Source organism: Asterias rubens, chromosome 1, assembly GCF_902459465.1.
Source record: "Asterias rubens chromosome 1, eAstRub1.3, whole genome shotgun sequence".
NCBI lineage: Eukaryota > Metazoa > Echinodermata > Asteroidea > Forcipulatida > Asteriidae > Asterias > Asterias rubens.
The window spans coordinates 9,953,464-9,979,348 of NC_047062.1; the positions used below are offsets into that span (position 1 = coordinate 9,953,464).

Here is a 25,885-nt window from a genome sequence, read left to right on the forward strand (position 1 = left end):
ATACCAAGTGAGAATACTGGTTTTTGACAATTACCAAAGGTGTTTAGTGCCTTAAATGGTTGTGCAGAGTCTTTACAGTGGCTAGCTAGGTATCATTCAACTGATTACAATCCCAAGGTACGACACTTTACATTCAAGCTTTTGGTGATGTCCTCGTCTCTCTACAGTGAGAAGCTAACTGCTTGGGGGGGGGGGGGGGTTGTGTGCCCTTTTGTGTTGTGCGAACTCGTTGCCACGGTGAAGGGATGAGGAAGACATTTCACAAGAGGAGACTGTCTGATTGCATTCAGAATCCTTTACCTTTATGGATGGATGGAAGCTGGTAATGACCATACATTGTTTTGGTTGGCTGCTGGAAGGTTGTTGTCTGTGAAATTGCAAAAAAAAGGAAAGTACAGAATAAAGGTTAATTATATACTAGATTGCAATGATCATCTCTTCTTTTTTAAGTCACCTTTAGCAAGGAAAGGTTTAGCATAGAGTATTGTTAAGTACATTTATTTGTAAAAACAAAAGCGGGGTAACGGTTGCACCTGACATGGTATGCTGCCTGGTAAACTATTTCTGATAAGCACGATTTTTTTGTGCTTAGCAAATATCTGTGCACAACAGCTGTATGAAGTCAGGGCCCAATTGAAGCACAAAATATTGCTCAAAAAATTCCTGTTATTAAAGGCAGTGGATACTATTGGTAATTACTCAAAATATTTATTTGCATAAAACCTGTCTTGGTGACGAGTAATGGGGAGAGGTTGATGGTATAAAACATCGTGAGAAACGGCTCTCTCTAAAGTGACATAGTTTTTGAGAAAGAAGTGACTTTCCACGAATTTGATTTCGAGACCTCAGATTTAGAACTTGAGGTCTCGAAATCAACCATCTAAATGCAAACAACTTCATGAAACAAGGGTGTGGTTTTCTTTCCATTATTATCTCACAAGTTTGATGACCGATTGAGCTAAAAATTTTCACAGGTTTGTTATTTTATGCATATGTTGAGATACACCAACAGTGAAGGCTATTCTTTGACATTTACAGATAGTGTCCACTGTCTTTAAGAAATGTGCGGTGATACCATGTAGATAGATCTGTTTTGAGTGATTGGTGGTTCTGAGAAGAACTGGTGGCCTCAAAGTTTCCGACGTTTCCGTATAAAAATGAATAGGGTACCAGTCACAAATGGTACATGTGACATGGTTTTTTGGGCTGGTAACCTTAACTTTGTTGTGCTCAGCAGATTTTTCTGCTTAAGCAGCTCCATGTTTCATAGAGCTGCTTAACGCCCTATTTTGTGCCTACTGTGTGATTTCTATTTCATAGCACTACTAACCATAAGCACATGAAAAGGCATGCTAACCTTTAAACTAACAATAAAAAATCCATGGTAAATGTGCAAGATGGCTGCCTAATTTTCTTGCTAACCTGTGAAATACGCTTATGTTGAAGCAAATTTTTCTGCTACAGTTAGCACAAAAATTTGCCAAACATTGAGCAGCGCTATGAAAGTGGACCCTGACCGATGGAACTGGACCCCCCATGTTCTTTGTTGACTTACCTTTTTAGCATGTTGATGGTGTTTATTGTAGTGTGTGTTGGCTATACTAGGGAGCATGGACGGACCGGTGTGAAGCTTAGGAAACGTTGAGGACGGGAAAGATGACATTGTCGGAAAGCTGCTGTTGACATTGGAGGATGTTATCTGACTGGACTGAGCCACCTTGGGTAGGAGTGTCGTCTGATACGTCTTCTCTGATTCTTGGAACCGCCGTGGTTTCCTCTGGATAATAGGACAGGAAAAAATAAAATAAAATAAAATGATAAGGCCATTTTTTATTTAATTTTTTGGAACATTAGTAATTTGGTTTTTACCCTTACACTGATGCGTGTAAGCACTGTATACTCAATACTTTCCCGAGACTTGTTGTGAAAAATTCCCAGGTATATTACTCGGGTAGGATTGGAGCCGACGACCGTTGCCAATTAAGAGCAGATGTCTTATCAACTAGACCTCTGAGAATGCCCGGTAGCAAGAAGCAGCTCGAATCCCTCTTTTTCAGTAAAGGGTACTGCAACAATTATACAACCAATTAACCGTTCGTCATCCCTGATGAAAATTTTTACTTATATTTGACAATATCTTATTTTTTTTATAATAATAACAATAATAATAATAATAATACCATTTATATAGCGCCTTTTCCTAAGGTTACAAAGCGCTCAAATAAACTTCAACAAAAATTTGCTTCAACATAAGCGTATTTCACAGGTTATAAACTTCAGCCTTCTTTCAGGAACATGACCAATGGCTACAATTGCAGCTCTAGATTTAATAATCTGAAACAAACTGTACATGTTTTTTGGGAGGTAGGTCAAACCTTGAGAAAAACTCAAGCTTAAAAGATGTATGGGTTTTTTAAAAGCATTGTACACTAATGTTAATTACCCAGAATTATTGTTAGCATAAAAAACTTAATTGGTAACGAGCAATGGAGAGCTGTTGATAGAACATTGTGAGAAACTGCTCCCTCTGAAGTAACGTAGTTTTTTAGAAAGACCTAATTTCTCAATAAAATTTTAAATTTTTGAATTGATTGAGGTATCGAAGTCAAAGCATCTGAAAGCACAAAACTTGTGCGACAAGGGTTTTTTTTTCCATTATTTTCTCGCAACTTCGACAACAAAATTAGTCAAAATTTTCAAAGGCTTATTGTTTTATGCTGAGACACACCGAGTGAGAATACTGGTCTTTGAAATTTACCAATCGTGTCCAGTGCCTTTAAAAAGTATTTATACCAAAACGTCCAAAAGTAGATGTATTGTTTATTTCAACTCTTTGACTCACCCTCCTCCTTTGCTGTGGTTGGTAGGTTACATCAATCTCCTTAGTAATGATGTTGTTGTTGTTGTTTGTTTTGATGTTGGCTTCATCAACTGAGTTGGGTGACATCTTGCCCGATTCCCCATCCACCTTCTTCACCACAGGATGTTTTCTCTTATCAGCATCTCTGTAAAAAGAAATTTAAAAAAATCAAGATATTTACTTGTCCAATGTGAAATTGTCAAATCTTTTATTTCTGTGGGGCAGCAGTCTACAGCCCTGTCATACTGCCTGCCTGCAATTGCAAATACAAAGCGAATTTTAGCGACGCAGCCCTGTTAACCATGCGAATGTTTTGCAAGAGCAAACATATTTTAACTATTTCAAATTATTCTTAGCGAATTTGTGATGTCAAAATTTGTATCGCATTCGCATAAAGTATGAACCGGACTTTAAGCTAAGCTGAGACACATTAAGCACAGGTATGCCCTGAAAATAACCCTTACCTGGCAATCAATGATTTACTACTAACATGTCGCCAACAAAATGTTTTGTCATTGCGACAGCTTCATTTCGGTAAAAGTCAACACAATTCATCAGCATCTAGGTCATAGTTCTAACCTACAGCTGCAATTTGAACCATTGTTCGAAGCCTGTAGTACCTCTGTAATTCTTCTAACTGTCACAGATCAGCGTTATCAAATGACATCAAAAGTGGACATATTGTGATACCCACTACAGAAATGACCCTCATTGAAAAATCAGTCACACAGGAAAGACATAGAAGAACACAAGTACGCCAATTGACTTGGAACATTATCTTCAGTTGTGCAAATACCCAATGTAGGTGATATGTTCTCATGAGTGCAATACACTCCCTGACAACAGTTAAATTGTGGTTGTTGGGATACTCATATAATTTAAAGGGAAGGTGCAGCACTGTTTGCAAAAGTTGATCATTAATTTTGGGTTTTACCCATACACTGATGTGTGTTAGCACTGTATACTCAGTACTTCCCCCGAGTCCTGTGACAAAAATATCACAGGCATGTTACTTGGGTGGGAAGTTGATCAGTAGAGACTCTATTGTCGAACAAAGGCGAGTAGCTGACAAAGATAATTGGCATTTATAGAGCCACGGTTCTACATAATCCCAGAAATATTTGCATTGTGTGGGCCTTATTTTAAAGCAAGTTTCATATATTTGAAATGTAAAAATAACGAAAACAAAAAAAACCCAACCCCAAACAAACAAATTAATACCAACAACAACATTGGAAACAAAATCGCGATGAGAAGTGCATGGAATTGGTTTATATTTTAAACACTTTGATGTGTTTTTTTTAGGACCCTATTTTTTTAATTGGAAGTCCCTTCTATTGGGGGGGGGGGGGCTATTGAATCAACCATCATCAAATGACATTTCTTGACAAGGGCCACAATTCCTTTGATCTGTTGATTGATGGAAAACGTACACTTTGTATGCCTATGATGCAGTTTCTTTAAACTGTACCCAAGATATGTAAATCCATCTTTGTACAAAATGTTTAGTGCTCAGTTAACGTACAGATTAGAATGAAATGACATGTAATGGTGGTATCATTTGACAATCTATCTGCTTTACAATCAGATATGAACAGGACAATATTTGTTCTCTCTATGTGGAACTTGGGACCAAGGCCCAATTTCATGGCTCTTCTAAAACCCCTAAGCAAAGAATCGGGGCCCGTCCGGAAGCAGGGAATTCTGCGCTTACGTCAAGCCTATTTCACAAGTTAGCAGGGAGAAATTTTGCTAGTGCGCACTCCACGATACTAGGCATTCATTGATTTCACACAACTAGTGCAGAAATTTGTTGCTTGTAATCGGAGAATGGTGATCGTAAGCGCAAAAGCCATAAAATTGGGCCCATATATCTCTGCCTATAGCTTAATGCAATTTACATGCACATCGACCTTCGGGTTATTTCAAAATAATATCTTTGTTTTGGCCAACTGTCTGTTTTATAATAAGCTCTCCTCTCCAGTCATCTACCTCATCGCTGCCTCAGCAAGAAGTTAATGACCAAAGTCTGTTCTGCACCTGGGGGGTTTTGTTCATCTCCAGAGGGCATCCCTTATGTCTTTCTCAAGGTTGAGAATCTCAACCCTCGCTATTTTTTAATTGCATCAATATCGGAGTTCATGTAATCTAAGGTTTATTGTCACGGTGAATTTTTTTCTTTATTCCACTGCATTTAAAATTAACCATCTGTGTCTGCATGAAGCAAGAGACTTCCTTCAAAGACACTGGACACTATTGGTAATTGTCAAAGACAAGTCTTCTCACTTGGTGTATCTCAGGATGGGCATAAAATAACAAACCTGTGAAAATTTGAACTCAATTGGTCGTCGAAGCTGCGAGAAAATAATGGAAGAAAAAAAAACACTCTTGTCACACAAGTTGAGTGCTTTCAAATTCCTTGAATTCGACACCTCAGCTGAGGTCTCAAATTTAGTTAAAATATTTTAGTGGGAAATAACTTCTTTCTCAAAAACTACATTACTTTAGTGGGAGCCGTTTCTCACAATGTTTTATACTATCAACAGCTCTCTGGTGCTCGTTACCAAGTAAGTTTTTATGCTAACAGTTATTTTGAGTAAGTTACCAATAGTGTCCAGTGCCTTAACAATTTTTGTTGTTTGCGCCATGTATGGGTGTATAATTAGGTAGCATTACTCCTCTGTTCCCTGGTTCCATGCATAATTCCACACCACGGCTTTCTAATGTCATTAAAGATCATTAAGCATCCGCTGAAATTGACGGTTGGCATTAAGAAAGAACATTAGGGGTGCTCTGGAGTAGGCATGACGAGGATCAAGGTCAGCATTATAGCCATTAAAGGAACACATACATGTAATGACACCATTTGCCATTGCTTTTATCAATTCTTTCAGTACCTGCTTTTTTGTATTTTGAATGCTAAGCTTTTTGAGATGTTTTAAAAACTGTGTAAAGAAAAGGGAAAGAAAAAAAAGCGTTTCTCACAAATCAAAATGTATCTTGCTGATATCTGTTCTTAAGACAACAGTATTTATTGAGTGATAATGCCTTCTCGTGATAGCATGTATGGTGAATGTACTGATGACATGTTTGAGTAAGTAATTTAGATCGTACATAAAATATAATGTATGATAAAGGCAGTTTCGGAATGTTTACATAAAATAGATCGTACATCTACGACCTTGGCTCTGAAAGAAATAACACTTCCTGCAAGTGCCTGATGACAACGTGACAGCTTGTTTTCCTGTGATATTTGTTCACAGCTACTGAGTATACAATACCAGCACACATTCGGTGTATGGGTAAAAAACCAAAATGAATAAGCTTGATTTCCGTTACAGCTAAAATCAAACTCACTTTTCATACATGCAAGTTTCTGATATTTGCTCCCTCAGTCAAATCAGTCTTGCCTCAACGGCCAATACAAATTTTCAATGAATCCTTGCATGAACTAATAATAATAATAAAATAATAATAATAATTTATTTTTAATGTAGCGTCTTACATAAAAAAAATCTCAAAACTTATAATGTCACAAGGACAAATTCTGTGCCAAATACAGCACATGATTATTTATGACGACAATGACGGCCTTGTTTCAAGCACAGTGTTATATTTATAGTTACTGTACATCTCGTGCTCATGCGACGATCATTCAAATATACTAATGCAGGTAATGCACGTGGATAGGACATTTTGTAAAAGTTGAGTGAGCATTTGATCCAATCGGAACTCAGGCAAACTGAATTACTACTGCCAGGAATGAGATTATACAGACCATACATGTATATCTATTGGGAACTCTGTATGATTTTCTGTAGGTGCTATGCTACCTTGCTAATCAAAGTTGTTTTATATGAGCTGTGTGACGGTAGACATTAGTATTCTCCTGCACTCAAATCAAGGTCAAAAGTTACTCAAATCAGTTCTACTTCTACAATGCACCATGCCCACATCAGGCACTTCGCGATCTCCCTTATCACAGCCCAACTTCACGCTGTGCACAACGCAAAATCCACGGAGCATGAGCTCGCTAAAACCTCAGCAATTTAAGAAGTCTAGCCATACTCTAAAAAAAACCCTCTTTTGTAGTAGAATACTGGGAACATCAAACAGCATATGTGATTTAAAGGCAGTGGACACTATTGGTAATTACTCAAAATAATTATTAGCATAAAACCTTTCTTGGTGACGAGTAATGTGGAGAGGTTGATGGTATAAAACATTGTGAGAAACGGCTCCCTCTGAAGTGCCATAGTTTTCGAGAAAGAAGTAATTTTCCAAGAATTTGATTTCAAGACCTGAGGTCTCGAAATCAACCATCTAAACACACACAACTTCGTCTGACAAGGGTGTTTTTTTCTTTCATTATTATCTCGCCAGTTCGATGACCGATTGAGCTCAAATTTTCACAGGTTTGTTATTTTATGCATATGTTGAGATACACCAACTGTGAAGGCTAGTCTTTGACAATTACCAATAGTGTCCACTGCCTTTATATCAATGTCACAATATTCAACTTTATAAAAAGTTAAAAGTGTAATTTATTGAAAATACAGCCAATTATGGTCCATCGGTACGAGTCTTCCCAAGTCTTTACTGTGTAGCTTTGTTTTTCTTTACCCACTATAGGTCACGTGATCACATGTAAACATTACTGCCGAATTTGGCGCTTACAATCATCCTTCTCCGCTTATACATGCAAGCGCCAAATTTCTTCCTATATAGTAACGTGGAGCCGCACGCACACAAGGCAAAACTCGGCACTAACCTGTAAAATACGCTTGACGTAACACGGAAATTACCTGCTTCCGTAAGTGCCAATTCTTTGCCAACAGTAAGCACAGCCATTAAAATGGGCCTAGGATCGTTGATTTTATTCTTGATTTAACTACAAAGTAAAAGTGGTTTGTTTAAGCCAGTAAAAGATATTGTAAACAATATACAAAAATAAAATAAAAAATAATCAGGCTTCTTACCTTAATTCCTTGAAATAAGGATGTCTGAGAGCTTGCTTGGCTGATATTCTCTCATCTGGATCGTATGTACATAATTGGAAAATGAGCTCTAAGCTCTCCGGAGAGGCGTGGGGAAGCAACTTCTGGATCCCTGTTCCTTTCTTGGCAGGGAAATTGAAATTCATACCTCTTGTTTTACTGAGGATGAGAACAGTCAAGACAAATTTGTGTTATTTTGGACTCAAATAGATTGATGAATTACAATACGAAATCATCTCTCTTTCTCTAGTCAACCGAGCTCGGTTTCATATTGAGATGTGCGCATCCTTGTCTATCTCTCATTAGGCTTGGAAGCACCTGACTGTCCCTAGCAACTACACCTGTATCATAGCTGAGCTTCTGTTTGAAATAATATATAAAGTAACTTTTATTTTGAATGTCTGTAAAATAAACAATCGCAAGTACGTTTAATGGTTAATTAAAATTCAATGACAAGCAATTTCTCCTGCAGCCTTTCAGACTAAATTGTCTTTAAATAGCAAAACTGCATTTGATTCCATTATACTCAGTAGCTACAACTCTTCCTGTGTATCAATCATCAATTGTATGACGTTTACAGTGACATTAAAGGGAAGTATACATTTGGTAATCAATCTTAAAATTACTGGAAATAAAAAGCTTACGTGGTTAGACCTACAGCAGCTTGCGATAGCATAAAGCTTTTTGAGAAACATTTCACTTCAAAGTGATGTAGTTGTGTAAAAAGATATCATTTTTTTAGTTTAAGTCTGCGAAGCGCTACTGGCAGTAGGGTTTCTCAGTTTGTGTACTCCTTTTTGTGATTGTGTTCTGGAGTGGACATCGTTCACCCTGGATTTTTCGATGATATATACTTTTGAAATTAAATTTTCAAATGTTAGTTTATTGTGTAATCTTCATTCTTATAGGATTAAAACAATCAAGTAGTTCCACAAACCAAAGGTCAATTTGCCTTTAAATTTGCCTTTAACACTAAAATTAGTCAAAAAAATCCATTATTGATACTCACTTTCTGAGTTTGTTGAGAATGCTGGCATCGGGCGTCCCCATGATGTCATGAATCTTTGCTATTTGATCAACTTCGTTAGCACCAGGAAACAATGGATGGAGACTAAAATAAAAAAAATAAAAATATTTAAAATTGTTGTGTTGGATCGATCTACTGCACCGGGCCAAATTTCATAGAGCTGTTAAAAATTAAGCACAACATGCTTACAAGAACAGGATTACTAGCCAAAATACCATGTCATGCATACAATTTCTGACGGGTATCCTGCTGCTTAGCGTAATTTGTTAAGCAATATTGTCTGCTTAAGCAGCTCTATGAAATTTGGCCCTGGACTGAAGTTTTAGGAATGTCAGAGTGGTAGGTTCGGTTTCTGGGCAAATAGCTTAATTTTTTAATTAATACTTTTAAATGCTTCTTAGGGCCTTAAAATTGTATACTTAAATTTAAGACTTTTCAATACTTTTTAAGGGGCAACAGGTTAAAAAAAGAAATTGTATGAGCACTCAAATTGTCTTATCAACTGTGATAAAGTGCCTTTATAAGAGCTTTGTTTCGATACAGATCTTTAATGTTCTTTACTGCAGACAGGACATTCAAAATGTCACTGCCATTAGTTGCATTCTATTCAACATGGGTGATGGACATATTATGCAGTGTTCCTGCACTGTGTGTCTCGTATAAATTCATCCACGCTTGTCATCATAATTCAATTAGGTGTAGGTTCTGTTTTCTTCCTCCATGGTCTAAGGTTATAACAAGCAGAAGTTGCACAAAGCCATAATACACATATTTCTGTGAATAGACTGTGCAAGTCTTGCACCGTATAAAAAACGAGAAAACAACTTGAATGAAGACTGTATCTTTTTATGAAATTAAATCTCCTTTTCAAATTCTGTTTCATTCCAAGGAGGAAAAATACCCATAAACAAATATTTTGAAACAAATTCAAAATTTGGAACGAAGATGCTTATTGTTTGAGAAAACCCTATTGCCAATCACTGAATTTTGGCAATCTTTACTTAGGTTTCATGATTAACACAATTTTTAAAATGTCCAGAAACTCTGTAGCTCGGATATTTAACGGTAGAATATTCCAGAATTTGATAAGATATTTACCTAAGTACTTCAAAGAAGACACAACCAACACTCCACAAGTCCATCTTATACGTGTAGTAGCCATCAGTCAAGAGGCACTCTGGAGCCCTGTACCTGTAGAATCAATAATATTGAGCAGGGATATTTTCATAATGATAATAGATTTATAAAAACATTTATAAAGCAGCAAATCTATTGTAAAAATTTACCCAGGCGCTTAAAAATAAGAAAAACTATAACATTAAACCACGAAAAATTAAATCACGAAAAGGTCAAAAAAAAAAAAAGGAAACAAAAATGTTGGGCCTACCATCTTGTTGATATATATTCCGTGTACGGCTGCTTTGAATAAACACTCCGACATGAACCAAAATCAGCAAGCTTTAGTAAATCATCCTGCATTAAAAAAACAGACAATTATTTCTTCAATTTAAGGTTGTCAATATTCACATTGTCGTTTAAAGGCAGTGGAGACACTAATGGTAATTACTCAAAATAATTATTAGCATGAAACCTTTCTTGGTAAGGAGTAATGGGGAGGGGTTGATAGTATAAAACATTGTGAGAAAAGGCTCCCTCTGAAGTGATGTAGTTTTCGTGAAATAAGTATTTTTCCAAGAATTCGATTTTGATTGAGTCCTCACATTTAGAATTTCAGGTCTTGAAGTCAAGCATCTGAAAGCACACAACCTTGTGAGACAAGGGTGGCTTTTCTCTCATTAATATCTCGCAAATTCGACAACCGATTGAGCTCAAATTTTCACAGGTTTGTTATTTTGTGCATACGTTGAGATAAACCAAGTGAGAAGACTGGTCTTTGACAATTACCAATAGTGTCCAGTGACTTTGAGCGATGAAAAACATCATGTAATATGGCAGGATTTTAGCACTGTTTTATATTTTACAAAGTTTGACATGAATTTGTATCTGTTGACAATTGAAGTTACAATAACCTCTTTGAGTAATTTACAAACTAGTTCTACATGTAGACTACACACAATACCGAACCCATAAAGCAAAATCAGAAACCACATGTAAGTAAATTGAAATTATGAATACAATAAACTATACCCCCTGCTAAGATCCAAGTCCTTGGAAACAGCAGGAATATGATGAGTGTTTAGAGCACGACAGAGTACGAGTTCAAATAAGCCATGTCGTGAGTTAGTCTTGAACTATGGGATTCCAGTGAATATTTCCTTTATCCGTAGTAAAAAAAAAAACCAAAAAAAAAACCAGTTGTAATATTTTAATAAGTGTTATTAAATTTGCATTGGAATAAAGAATATTAGTTTTTGATTTTTACCCATGGGCTATACACTGATATATGTGTTAGCACTATATACTCGGTGCTTTCCCAAGTGTCATATCAACTAGTTGTAATGTTTTCATGTCTTATGCTATGTTGCACCCCTAGTAAATCTGTCCCTAATGTTTTTGTCCGTGGTTGTTCATTTTCAAAGTTAAACTAATCTAACTTCAACTTAAGTAGACATGTTTCAAACATCCAGAAGTCTGAAATCAGCACATGAAGTTAATACTACAAGTTATAACTGGAGCTGCTGCTACATTTTACATGATATTACCACACATATGAAACTACACGAATCACAACATGATAATGCACTATCAATCTCTAATTAGTAAATCAACAAAACAGCAGGTACACGATATGACTTCACACAGTTAGGAATGAGCAATTATGTACAGTATCAGTTAATGACTATTCTTGCTACATGTATAATACTTCAAACACATTTAGATGTTACAACCCAAAACATTGAATTATGTGAGCCAACATGCAATGTGAGAAAACTCAACAGTTTGGCACAGTTGTGACCAGGTGTAATGTTTTTAATAATTGTTTTCTTTAAAACTCAAATTGTGAGATTATTTTATACAAATTTCAGTTAAAGAATTTGTTGTTAGAATTTGATAAAAGACTCTGCTAGGATCAAAACATCAAGCAGTTTACTATGTCTTCTTTGTAAAAGAAATTAACTGGCTTAGGAGGAATATGAATGTAGACAAATATCAGTTTTCCCGATTCTCTCTTATGGAAAATCAAGCTTGCAACAAGCTTGCTGTCATGTTCTCTGCAAGCTTGGGGCAAGCTTCCTTAAGTTTCTGTTGGGCTCTCCCGGTATTGGCTATGCCATTGTCTGTACAACTGCCATTAAGATCAGGGCCCAATTTCATGGCTCTGCTTATTGCTGAATTATGCGCTTTTAATCACCATTCTCCGCTTACTGCACAAGCAGAAGATCCCTGCTAATCCGTGAAACGGCTTGACAAAAGCACGGAATTCCCTGTTTCTGCAAGCGGCGATTCTAGGCTTACGGTAAGAGCCATGAAAGTGGGCCCAGGAGCTTCAAGTACTTCAAACCCCTCTATTTTTTTTCTAAGAGAATAGGAACTCGATGCAAGATGCGTGATGCACAAACCTATCTCTCATTAACTACAAGTACTACACAAGTCTCTTGAAATCATAATTACCTTTTCTCTGATCAGCTGTTTGTTTTTTGAAAATGCAGATGAAGAAAATCAAATTGATTTTTTGGTTTTACTATTTTTTTTCTAAGAGAATAGGAACTCGGTGCAAGATGCGTGATGCACAAACCTATCTCTCATTAACTACAAGTACTACACAAGTCTCTTGAAATCATAATTACCTTTTCTCTGATCAGCTGTTTGTTTTTTGAAAATGCAGATGAAGAAAATCAAATTGATTTTTTTGGTTTTACTATTTGGTTTTTACTACACAGCATCACTGATGCACATTTCCATCTTGATATTGAATTGAAGGCAGTGGACACTATTGATGAATACTCTAACTATTTGTCAGCATAAAATTTACCTGGTAGCGAGCGATGGAGAGCTGTTGACTGTATAAAACATTGTGATAAATGGCTCCTTCTGAAGTAGGTATTTTGTCACTAATTATTCTCTTGCAACTTTGATGACCAATTTAGTAAAAATTGTTTTTCAGATTTATTATTTTATGCATAAAATGTTTGGATAAACCAATGAGAATGCTGGTCTTTGACAATTACCAAAGGTACATGTGTTCAGTGCCTTTAACTCCCAAGGGCATGATGAAGTTTATATACAGGACTATCAATTTGTAATCAACTATGGCAACAAGCAATTATTTTATGGCGAGGAGCACAAAAAGGGTTATTACGTAACTCCAATTGCCATCACCATTTTCCTAATTGCTATCTGAGTTTTGTTCAGGAGCTCAGGGGACAGACCAATCAACAGTTTCCCGGCATGTTGACGTAAATGCAATTTTACGCCCCCATCTGAAAGTGGCTTGATTCAAATTAAGAGATCAATCCAAAGAAAAGGTGTGGGGTTGCATGGGGGGGGGGGAGGGAACGGCATTCATGCTGTATATTTTCAAGGACATTTTTCTTTAGCTTTAGGGTCACTAGACCTTTTCAAATGATAAAACTTGTAGTTGTGGAACTTGTGTTTTGGCTGGATTTTTTCTGTCTGCCGCCAAGGTGACGCCATCCGACTAATTAACAGAGTTGCTGGGTACCAATCTAATCATTTACAAAGAACAGCTTCCTCATCAATTTAGTCTTGGACGGTAGTGTCAGAACAGGCTTAAATTGTGGTTTCAATTCTATATTACCACATACGAAGGATTATAGTGCTGTCAAAATACCACTTAAAGGCACTGGATAACCTTTAGTAATTGTCAAAGACCAGTATTCTCGCTTGGTGTATCCCTATGCACAAACTAACAAATCTGTGAAAATTTTGACTCAATTGGTTTGGTCATCGAAGTTTTAAGAGAAAAAAAGGTTATCTTCTTTCAGATGCCTAGAAAAGGCTTCAGGCCTGAAGTCTTTTAATATTATGAGTGAGAAATTTTTCCTTCTCAGTTTCCATTCTTTGATAAATATCTACTGGCCAGCAATTAACAATACATTAAGAGATACAGCAATTATTTTATTCTGCTACGCACAAGTCCTAATTGCATTGCAAATGACTAATGTGAGATTTAAGCTAATGCTACTTGCAGCACAATTATACGCCAGTTTTAAAACATTTTTATTTTTACTTTCATGAACACACTGCCAATAAACTCTTTTGCTGACCGCTTTGTTTTTTGCATGTTGAACCTAAAATGTCAACCTTTTAAAGTTTTCGTTTAAAATTCTGTATACAAAAAAGTCTTTCTCATCAAACAAAATGCATCTTGCTGATTTGTGTTGCCTTGGTACATGTACATGTACATCCCAAAGTCAATAGCTTGAGTGATAGTGCCCTTTTGGGATAACATGTTTATTATTGGTCGTGTACATGTCTGCTAGTGCTTGATGATGACACTTTTTGATTAAAGAAAATAGATAGTACATGTATGACCTTGGCACTGATAGAATTAGAAGGTGTCACCCTGAAAAGATTCAATTCTTATGTTGAGCACCTGATCTCACTCCAACAATTTATAATAATTATTCAACCCAAAATGTAAGCTTGGATGGAAATGTGCTTCGCGAAAAAATGTATTGCTCAAGTAAACAAATTTAGAGACTTGGCAAAAAACTCGCACCAATTTCATACAATGAAACCTGTGTAAGCAATTCAATGGTCAGCTAGTTATACTTCCATTTGGAATTTCTGCGATTCTGTTTGGTAAAAGGTTATGATGCCAAATACTTTGCCCTGGTGAGGGCAAGGCAGTTTTTCCAGTCCACAGTATTGGGCACGTCAACAAGGGCACTTTATAAAATTCTACAAAACATTTCAAAGGGAACAAGACATTTGCTAATTACATTCACGCATGCATACATGTACATTGGTTGGAAAAACGCCATTGATTTGTGCAGACAAACGAAACGCTTATCATGGTACCATCAGCCCACACAAAATTACTTGATGTATGTAGCCTCATTTTGTCAGCCAATAGTGTCAGTGCGCACAGTGTGGTGCAATCTACATTATTTCATTGTGCTTATTGCCGCCGTAAAGTATCACTAGAGACATGGGTCCTGGCAGACAAGACGTTTCTCAATAACTTACCTTTATAAGAATATTCTCTGGCTTGACATCTCGATGAAAGATTCCGTTCCTAAGACAAATAACAGATAAAATTGGAATCCAATTTGGTTTAAACAAACAGACTATAGTCCTTTGGGTCGGAGTGAGCAATGACAAAACCTCAATTCATTCATTCATTCATTCATTCAGTCGAAGCGTAGCATCGAATGATGGCCCTCCAAACACATTGGTCCTCCATTACTGTACGCAGCTCCAAATATGTACGTATGTACGTAAACTGAGGTTTAAAGACACTATTGGTAATTGTCAAAGACCAGTCTTCTCACTTGGTGTATCTCAACATTTGCATAAAATAATATTGTTATTTTAAACAAACCTGTGAAAATTTGAGCTCAATTGGTCGTCGAAGTTGCGAGGCAATAATAAAAAAAAACACAAAAAAAAACCTTGTCACACGAAGTTGTGTGCTTTCAGATGCTTGATTTCGAGACCTCAAAATCTAATTGAGGCCTCAAAATCTAATTGAGGCCTCGAAATCAAATTTGTGGAAAATTACTTCTTTCTCGAAAACTACCCTACTTCAGAGGGAGCCGTTTCTCACAATGTTTTATACTGTCAACAGCTCCCCATTACTTGTCACCAGGAAAGGTTTTATGCTAATAATTATTATAAGTAATTACCAATAGTGTCCAGTCCCTTTAAAAAAAAATGTACACTTTGCAGAGCTGCAAACATTTGCTCCTTGCAATCAGGGAGATTTTTGTACAACAATCAGGGAGATATTTCAAACATTCAATATAATAGGGACAGATTTGTTCACAAACATTGACACTTTTTAAATTTGTTCTTTAGAACGTGGAAAAGATGGGTTTATTTTCAGGGAACTCTCTGCAGAATCAGGGAAAGTTGGATAACTCTACTAAAATGTAGACTATATCAAATAATGAACCACAAGGGAAACTGACTGGACCCGTACATTTTAAATGATTAAGGAATTGTTCAACCCATATCGAAAGGTAATTGAGTTAGTTACAAATAAAGTTACAGGCCTTTATAAACAAAAATGCCAAAACAAAAACAAGTGTATTCAGGTTATTTCCTAAGTGACATCACTCAGTAAACTCACCTATGCATGTGATCTAGTGATTTTAATAACTGGTACATGTACGCTTTTACTTTATGTTCTGGAAGATAATGTCTTCGTCCTGAAATAAAATAAGACAGAAAGTAATGAAGGTTGGAAATAGATTGATTTGAATGGAAACCATTTTTAAGGACTGCTTAAAGGAACGTTACAGAATCAGTAACAAAAAAAATTGTGAAGATCACAGATTTACATAAAACTTACACGGTCTAATGATGATGATAGTAGAAAACACCCCTTGAAATATTTTTTACTGAAATGTCATATTATTTTATGAGAAAAAAGTAATCTAACTCCGTGTTTGGAGTTTATCGCTCAGGGGGCGTTTTATTCATTTTTATTTTGGCATCGATGCAATGCAAAACTTGTCATCGGTTTTTCACTATTCTGTCGAGACCTAGAAGGACGATCGATCTCAAAATTCTACAGGTTTGTCAGAAAGTGCTAACACTGCCTTCAGATGTTTTGTTAGCAAAAACCTATTCTGTAATATTCCTTTAAAGGCAGTCAACACTATTGGTAATTACTCAAAATGACTATCATCATCATAAACCTTTCTTGATTACAAAGCTGCTGAAAGCGAAACTGTTTCTGGTTACCATGAGACGAAGAGCTTACCTAATGTCAGGAACATCCTTAAGACCCTTATTAATACAGCTACTTTATTATGTTGGACGAACCCTACAAATAACTCTGGATAAGGACTTACTGTAATCTAGAGTGTAGAGACTTCAAGCCTGATGTTTTTTTCTTTTAGAATTTAATATTAGTTAGTGTAATGCTCGCTGAAAGCTTTCCTTAAGTATTGTTAGGAACAGAACTGAATAAAGCACAGCATTTAAGTTATAAAGCTGTATTCATATGGGCCTTGGCATTTGAAAAGAGTGCATAAATTACAAGCCATTATTTTCATTTTATGGTCACAAGCCTTTATAATATAAGTTAATCAAAACTGCAAATAAATGACGCATCTGCACAAACTTTTTAAAAACCTAATATTTTTTTAATTATTTCGTTAAATACTTCTATGAACCAGCTGCGATTTCACCAAACTCTTCCTAGCTTAGGATTAACCTTAGGACTGAGGACGGGTTCTGTTCCGTATCCAAATACGTGTAGGAGGCATTGAACCCTTCCTAAGTTAAAGGCAGTGGACACTATTGGTAATTACTCAAAATAATTATCATCATAAAATCGTTCTTGATTACAAGTAATGGGGAGAGGTTGATAGTATAAAACATTGTGAGAAACAGCTCCCTCTGAAGTGACGCAGTTTTCGCTAAAGAAGTAATTTTCCACGAGTTTGATTTCGAGACCTCAAGTTTAGAATTTGAGGTCTCGAAATCAAGCATCAGAAAGCACACAACTTCGTGTGACAAGGGTGTTTTTTCTTTCATTATTATCTCGTAACTTCGACGACCGATTGAGCTCAAATTTTCACAGGTTTGTTATTTTATGCATATGTTGAGATACACAAACTGTGAAGACTAGTCTTTGACAATTCCAACAGTGTCTACTGTCTTTAAACAGCTGTATGAAATTGGGTCCAGGCCTGATACTTTGTTCTTTTAAGAGCAAGGCAGTTCAGGATTTGTCCCTTATGCCTCTGTGAATATCACGCCTTCAAGATGTAGTGAGATGTTACCTATATTTAGGCTTGAGAGCTCAATTAGGCTGGTTGGGAGTGACCTTAATTAAATACAGTATTGCAACCAATTCAATTTGTACACATTGCATACAGTGCTGCCTTACTTATTTGAGGGATTTGGTCAGGCCATAGATTTGCATCAAAACTAATCACAACAACATTATTTGCGTAACCAATTCCTTGTCCCTGTCAAGGTTGTTTGACAGAAAATAATATGATTGGTTTGTTTAAAGACAACAAGTTCTGACATTCGGATTATGCTGTAAACATGCCAGATGAAGGCAAGCTTGGTTGCTGTAGCAATGGCAACCGTCTAGTTAAATGTATAAACTCACAGTGCATGTAATTGTTATTGTGTAAATACTAAAATACACATTGAAAAGGGTGTGTTTATTTAAGCCCGGTTCATACTTCCTGCGAATGCGAGTGCGAAGCGAGTTTGACGAGAATTTAACGTCACAACCCTCCTTTTGCAGCGATATTCGCAAGTGAGTTGAGCAAAGTTGAACTGCTGCGAATTATTCGTTGCGAATCTGTCAACATTTGAATCGCATTCGCAAGTATGAACCGAGCTTTATTGTTTTATAAACTTGGCCCCAGCTTCAAAGAGTTACTTCAGCACAGAAGTTGCTCAACAATTTTCTGCTTAGCAGCAACGCGCAGGATACCAGTCAAACATTGTACACGTGAAATGATTGCTTGGCTGTCGGTTACTTTATTCTTGGACTTTGTGGTGCTCAGATACATTTTGTGCTCCTAACCATTTTTATGAAATTGAGCCGAGCTCATCCAAAGCTTGAATTCACACCGACGCACACACACAAAAAGTACAAGAAAAACAACACAGGATTGTTGGCTTGTTTTAGTGAATGTCTGTATTAAAACAATAACAAAAACCTGGGCCCAATTTCATAGAGCTGCTCAAGCACAAAATTTTGCTTTTAAAAGCAAAAAAATCCTTGCTTAGTAAAATCAGATTACCGGCCAAGACTCCACTCAATAGACACTTCCCATGATTATGTAAATTGCACATAGCGCGTGCGCACTAACATTTTGGATGGCAAAATGAGGGAACATCGCGCTGTTTTGTACACGGCTAATGGGTGTGTGACGCAGACGCAATTGCGCGTCTGCTTAGTGCACAACTCTATGGCATTTGCCAACCAACAGGATGTGTACAAATGCGTGAATGTGATTAGCATATTTCATGGGAAGGGTCCATTGTTATGCTGAGTAAACAACAGCTAAATACCAGTCACAAGCATTGTACATGGCATGACATTTTGGCCAGTAACATGTGTAAAATAAGCGAGCTATTTTCGTGCTTAAGCAACTTTTTTGCTTTAAAGGTAGCTCTACGATAACTTACTTACTGCTCAAAAACTACCAGTTTCTAGTTCTTTCATGATATTTACATAGTATTGCCTGGTTAGTGTACAACCACTTGGGGCCCTGTTACATATAACAATACAATGACATAACCTACTATCTACTATATTTTAACAAACCTGCAGCCGATTTCATGAAATGCTATGATTAATCCTAACTCAAGTTAAGACGAGTAACCCATCCTAAAGGCCAAGTCACACTGCAGCGATAACGAAAACAAAAACGATCACGACGCAAAGAGAACGCAATGTATTGGTTGAACTGCTCCACGCAGAATACACACAGGCTCATCCCACCAATGGAATGCGTTCTCTTTGCGTCGTTATTGTTATCGTTCCTGTTATCGCTTCAGTGGGACCGAGCCTTAAAGACAGTGGACACTATTGGTAATTGTCAAAGATTAGTCTTCAAAGTTGGTGTATCTCAACATATGCATAAAATAAAAAACCTGTGAAAATTTGAGCTCAATTGGTCGTCGAAGTTGCGAGATAATAATGAAAGAAAAAATACCCTTGTCACACGAAGTTGTGTGCTTTCTGATGCTTGATTTTTGAGACCTCAAATTCTAAACTTGAGGTCTCGAAATCAAATTCATGGAAAATTACTTCTTTCTTGAAAACTACGTCACTTCAGAGGGAGCTGTTTCTCACAATGTTTTATACTATCAACCTCTCCCCATTACTTGTAATCAAGAACGATTTTATGATGATAATTATTTTGAGTAATTACCAATAGTGTCCACTGCCTTTAACTTAGGAAGGGTTCAATGCCTCCTACACGTATTTGGATACGGAACAGAACCCGTCCTCAGTCCTAAGATTAATCCTAAGCTAGGAAGAGTTTGGTGAAATCGCAGCTGGTTCATAGAAGTATTTAACAAAATAATTAAAAAAATATTAGGTTTTTAAAAAGTTTGTGCAGATGCGTCATTTATTTGCAGTTTTGATTAAATTATATTATATAAAGAATATAAAGGCTTGTGACCATAAAATGAAAATAATGGCTTGTAATTTATGCACTCTTTTCAAATGCCAAGGCCCATATGAATGCAGCTTTATAACTTAAATGCTGTGCTTTATTCAGTTCTGTTCCTAACAATACTTAAGGAAAGCTTTCAGCAGGCATTACACTGACTAATATTAAATTCTAAAAGAAAAAAACATCAGGCTTGAAGTCTCTACACTCTAGATTACAGTAAGTCCTTATCCGGAGTTATTTGTAGGGTTCGTCCAACATAATAAAGTAGCTGTATTAATAAGTGTCTTAAGGATGTTCCTGACATTAAGTAAGCTCTTCGTCTCATGGTAACCAGAAACAGTTTCGCTTTCAGCAGCTTTGTTAAAGGATTTTTGGGGGGCAAGACGTTCAAACAGACAATTGTTGGTTTTAAATCCTGGATAATACTGTGTTTATAAATCAGCAACATTGGCTACAGTACTACTGTCATGTCTTTCCTATAATAGCCAATATCGTGTCTTTCCTACAATAGCCAATACAAAAGATGCTTAAATCTGAGCAAGGTTTCAACTCGTGGATATGTCATGGCTTAAAACACACTAGACTACTGTCCTGCAGCCGGTAATTGTACCATCAGGCCAGTAAACTCATGACTGGAAAAGTCTGGCGGTCTTTCGTGTTTTGTTCAAATGTTGACTTTCTGTCTGAAAATTCTGTTTTAACTCTGTCGAGAATTAAATAATACTAACCCATAATAGTATAAATGAGATCAATCTTTCTCTTAGTGCCTGATTTTATAGTTCCCTCTTTTCAACTCTTGTAATGTAAAAACAAAAGATTTCTGATCCAGCCCTACTGTGCTTTGTGGATTTTGTCCCCCAAAAATTGGAGCCCTGCTTATACCAGCTCAAGCCCGCCGAACAAAATGTGAGCATCTTCACTTCATTCCTAAAATTAGCTTCACTGACATTTACAGAGAGACTGAGTGCAGTAAAAAGACCTTGAGTAATTGAGTTGAGAGCATTGATCAAGCTGCAGTAGGAAGTATACGCACAATCTAAACATTACATCTTGTCACACTCACGGTTTCTTCAGAACAGTAAACCAAGATACTGTGTATTATCATGTTTTATAAAAAACGCATATTTCGATCATTAACTAAAAGCCTTTGAAATGGATTTCTTGATAACTTCCAAATATTTGCAATGTTTTGTTCTTTCTTGTCATTCAACACACTAATGAGACTATTTGACACATAGAAATTGATTGGGGTCAATTAAGCTTCTGAAACAATATAGGAAATAATTTGAAAAAAATTAAATTGATGAATCAGGTAAAAAAGAATATAATAATAAAACTAAGTATTTTTACATAATCAGGATTAATTTTCCGACTTATCATCTTATAAAAAATGCAGATTTAAAACTGATAGAACCGCGCATACAGTATCTGTAGTTGAAAACTGTTGGCAGTGAATTTTTTAAACATACCCTCATAAAAGTTTTACCTAAGTAAAAGGGGACCAGTTTGAAGTTTAAGACATATCTGTTCCTGGAAAATGACCAGAAAGCATGGACACAATGGCCTAAGTTTCCTCCAGGCGTCACTAGGACTGGCTATACTACACGCTTTTCGAAGACCAACTTGACCAAATCCATAGCAGTTGTTCCTTTAAGCACAGTGACAGATTAAATACAGTGAGAGATTGGTGGCAAACAAATTATTCAAAAATCTTACCTCTTATTAATTCATAAATATTCATGTCCATTAGTTCACAAAGCAAAGCCAGCTTGCCAGTTTTCTTGTCACTGGAAAAAAAAAATAACCAGAGATTTGAAGGGAATAAATCATTGTCGGAAAAACAATCAAGCAATTTTATATTTTTAAGGACCTATTGAACAATGGCCGCATCAACCCTTTCTTAGGCGATTGAACAACTGGGCTTCTCAGCTCAACACTTGGTTAATTTTCTCATCAAATTAATTGCGCTTTTAAATCACACATAACCAATAGGGCCTGTAAGGTAGATGTTTATCAACATAGAAATAGAACACCATGGCTTCATAGCCATTTCACTACTTCTGGATATATTTATTTGGTTCACCAGTTCCGGATAATTGACCAGTTCCGGATAATTGTAATTTTGTAACAACCACATAATTAAATTACTTCTCACATGATCAATTTCTGTCAAAACAAGTGAATGTAACAACCAATCAACCAATAAACCCAATTCATATACATCAGACAGTTTCACTACTCCTATTGGTGGAGAGCGCATCACGTGGGGGTGTTTAAACCGTTGATAATGATCAGTGTTTATAACCGGTTGTCCGCGCTAGTCTTGATGCAAGATGTTTCTTATTACGGGCGTTCAGGCGCTGTCGGTGAGTTGGTCGCGCTGTGTGTGAAAGGAAAACCAGCGAATATGCACCAAGACTATACGCGCATGCGCACGAACGGAACAGGAAAACACATGCGTAAGGACATCGTACATGTACATCTGAACATACCATGGAGGTGGAAACAGAGCTCAAGCACTCGGATGGATAAGTTTTACAGAGTTTCTTACTTTGTTAGGCCTTTTGACCAAAAAGGTATTTATGAATGGGAATCAAAGTGTGTTGAATCGGTTTTGATTCCCTTAATCAAAGTGTCCATTAAAATGCCAAAACGTATTTAACCAGGGAAAACTGTACTTTCCTGGAATTCAAATTAAACTCAAAGAAAACCAAGTACATGTCTCAATAATAAGTACTTGGACAGGAACTTTTGCTTCAAAATGCCCATTTGGGAAATAAGTATGGGAATGGGATCCTTTTATCTTGATTAAAATCAAACATAGGAGGTGTTATCTTATCAATATGGAAAAATATACCTTACAAAAAACACAATTCACTTAAAAATAAATTAAAAAGAAGACAAATGTTGTAGCAGCTATACTTACAAGACGACTTCAACAAGTTCTAAGATATTCTCATGAGGGCTCAACCTTCTCATAGCTTGAATTTCACGTAAGTTATTCACTTGCTCCAGACTAAAAAGAAAGGAAAGAAAAGCACAATATGTAGTTTGGCCATTTTGAGTAAATTTTGTACTAAATATCTTCTCACAATGTCACCCTTTATAAGAATTTTTCCCATAGCAGTAAAGGCCTCCCTTCAATTCAAGGCACAGCACGCACGTTAAAGCCATTGGACACTTTCGGTACAAAAAAAAGTTCACAGATTTACAAATAATTTACCAGTCTCCGAAACAGCAGTTTCGAAAATAGTTCATTTGCAATTATAATTTCCTCTGAAAACACAAAAGTTTTGTTTTGATGCACCATCCGTCTAGTCATTGCACAATTGACAATCTCATTGGACAGGACACTGGTACTAGGATGAGCGTTGTGCTTGACATCAAGTCTTACCTATCATAAGTCTGCTTCATTTTCTTACAGGCATAGTATGTCCCATCTTTGATGTGCTGGCACTTCAGAACCTCTGAGAAGGTCCCTTCACCTTTCTTCCCGAGGACACGATACTCTGGCAAGTGGGAATCAAAGAGAACAAATTATTAAACCAAAATATAAAAGATTAAGGACTTTTATTTCAACTTAAGAAAGACTTATTTGGGGGCTATTTGTATTAAAATACTGGCAGTTCTGCCATATTTTTATCTCAGAATGTGAATGGGACATCTTGAAATTTGAAATTTGTCTCACCAACTGCAATGAAATGTTATTCAGTGTTAAATGTGCAGAGTTGCGCACCGTCACCAAGAAATGCAATTGTGTGTTACCCCACTGCCCAATGTATGTTTTCATAATATTTTGATATGAGAAGTTCTGTCAAATTTGTCAACTACATTGTCGATCTGCACAAACTCCAAATTTATGGGCTATAGTTTGGACTGTGATTGTCAAGTGCCAGATGTTACTGCATTCCTCCAACCATCAATAAACCATGTAAAAGCAGACCCCTCATCTGATAGCCACATTTTTTGCACAGCAGGACGTACAACAATGGTACGATAAATATTTGCTGAAATTAAATTGGTACCAGACTGATTTAAGCCCGGTTTATACTTCCTGCGAATGTCATGCAATAAGAATGTTGACGTCACAGGGCTGTTTTCGCAGCGAATGTTTCACAGGAGTAGTAGAGCACAGGTCAACTATTACTCGCTGCGAATTTGTATTGCATTCGGATGAGGTATGAACTAGGCATTTACTCACTCTCAGCGCTCTTCCAGTTAATTTTTCTGGTACCAGTTGATCATACCACTTGTGAATGGAGTTGTTGACGGAGAGGCCCAACAAAACCTTATTTTCGAACCCAAATGTTGGTTCTGGTGCTTGATCCCGTGTATATCATATATGATAACAATGAAAATCATTTTTTGTTGATCAAAGAAAAGTAATGAAAAGTAGCATTGGGTCAATTTTAAGATCGGAAACTTCATTAAGTTTATGCGTATCTAAAACTTAATTGGGCACAAAAATATGATTGCATTGGTGCTGTGGCCAATATTCAAAGTGGATTGGCCCTATTATGGGGCAAGGCTAGTTTAGTAAGGGGGTGTGACCATGGAGGTAGAATTCTACCTCCATGGTGTGACTGAGCATGCATGCTTTTTTAAATGTTTTTTAGGTAAGACGATTAGATGCTGAATTTACTGCCAATTTCTCCAACAACATGGACTTTGGAGCCTGGCAAATACTAAAAATAACAGTAACTAAAAAAACACAGCCTTATCGTAGTAGGCCTTATAGCAGAGTCAGAATCTGTCAAACTTAAAATGGAAAGGTCGACCAATGGATTTGATTTGAGTTTAGTAGTTCCCCCGCCCAACCAAGTATTATTGTTATACCTCGTTAACAAACTGTGAAGTTTGATCGGTCGAGAACCAATCATGTGACGCGCATCAAAAACTCATGTTATATGGCTCGACGGGCCGGGTGACATAAAAAGTGATGTACACCGGTGTACGTCACCTTGATCGTTCCCGGCGTTGGTCGATTTCCAGCGCTGTGTACGAAACAACCGCGGGTTCAAGGGAATTGTTTCTCGTTCGTCTGCTTATTAAACAATGAATGACAACAGAACTTTGAGAAGACGAATAACAATTATACAAAGGTATAACAAAACAATTGTTGCACGCTGTGATTGGGGTCCATGGGTTTTGTACACCTTCGAGGGGAAATGGCACCTTCGGCTTCGCCTCGTGTGCCATTTTCCCCCTCGGGTGTACAAAACGCCATGGACCCCGTCATCGTGCAACAATTGTACAATGAAATTATCAAAAGCTGTCATAACAACGTTGCTTACTTATTATTTAACAGTGTTACTGTTCTTCAACAACGATTATTTAGCTATTTTTTAATACTACACAACCGGTTACAATTACAATTACATAGTAAATTAAGCATGAGTAAAGTTGTGACTGTCACTTTTGTCAAGACACGATCCCCAAGAAGCGTAAACTTACTGTGCATGTTTGTGTTGGCGATTCTATCTTTTTCTTTGCATCATCATGATAAAATCGTCCGAGAATTTGCTAGGTTTACAAGATCGGCAGAATCGATGGTAGAACTCTGTGTCTGCCAGTCCATAACTCCAGTCCAAGCTTCACCAGGTGAAATGAATGTCACGAGAAACTTTCATAACAACGTGTGTATTGACTGGATTGAATTCCAGGTTTCAGGATATCCTATCACAGCATTTGATATTGTATCAATCTCATACATTATGTACGTGGGTTGCATGCCACCATCAAAGATCAC

General features: G+C 36.7%; 1 protein-coding gene across 1 annotated transcript; it reads right to left on the reverse strand.

Annotated features, from left to right (window-relative positions):
• Window positions 1-186: 186 nt before the first annotated feature.
• Window positions 187-25,874, reverse strand: LOC117294368 (MAPK/MAK/MRK overlapping kinase-like). The gene is made up of 13 exons (XM_033776748.1): window positions 25,591-25,874; window positions 23,531-23,645; window positions 23,063-23,152; window positions 21,853-21,923; window positions 16,104-16,182; window positions 14,999-15,047; window positions 10,272-10,357; window positions 9,983-10,075; window positions 8,867-8,968; window positions 7,840-8,016; window positions 2,843-3,005; window positions 1,556-1,777; window positions 187-367 (listed from the first exon to the last, which is right to left on the reverse strand). The coding sequence occupies exons 1-13, from the start codon at window positions 25,595-25,597 to the stop codon at window positions 287-289; spliced, it is 1,335 nt and encodes a 444-aa protein (XP_033632639.1). The 5' UTR covers window positions 25,598-25,874; the 3' UTR covers window positions 187-286.
• Between the last annotated feature and the right edge of the window lie 11 nt (window positions 25,875-25,885).

Excerpts from the sequence above, each read along its gene's own strand:
- LOC117294368 (XM_033776748.1), bottom strand. Across the intron at positions 16,183-21,852 it reads TATTTATGAATTAATAAGAG|GACGAAGACATTATCTTCCA; the intron begins GTAAGATTTTTG and ends ATTTTATTTCAG. Across the intron at positions 3,006-7,839 it reads CCTTATTTCAAGGAATTAAG|AGATGCTGATAAGAGAAAAC; the intron begins GTAAGAAGCCTG and ends TTCTTTTTACAG.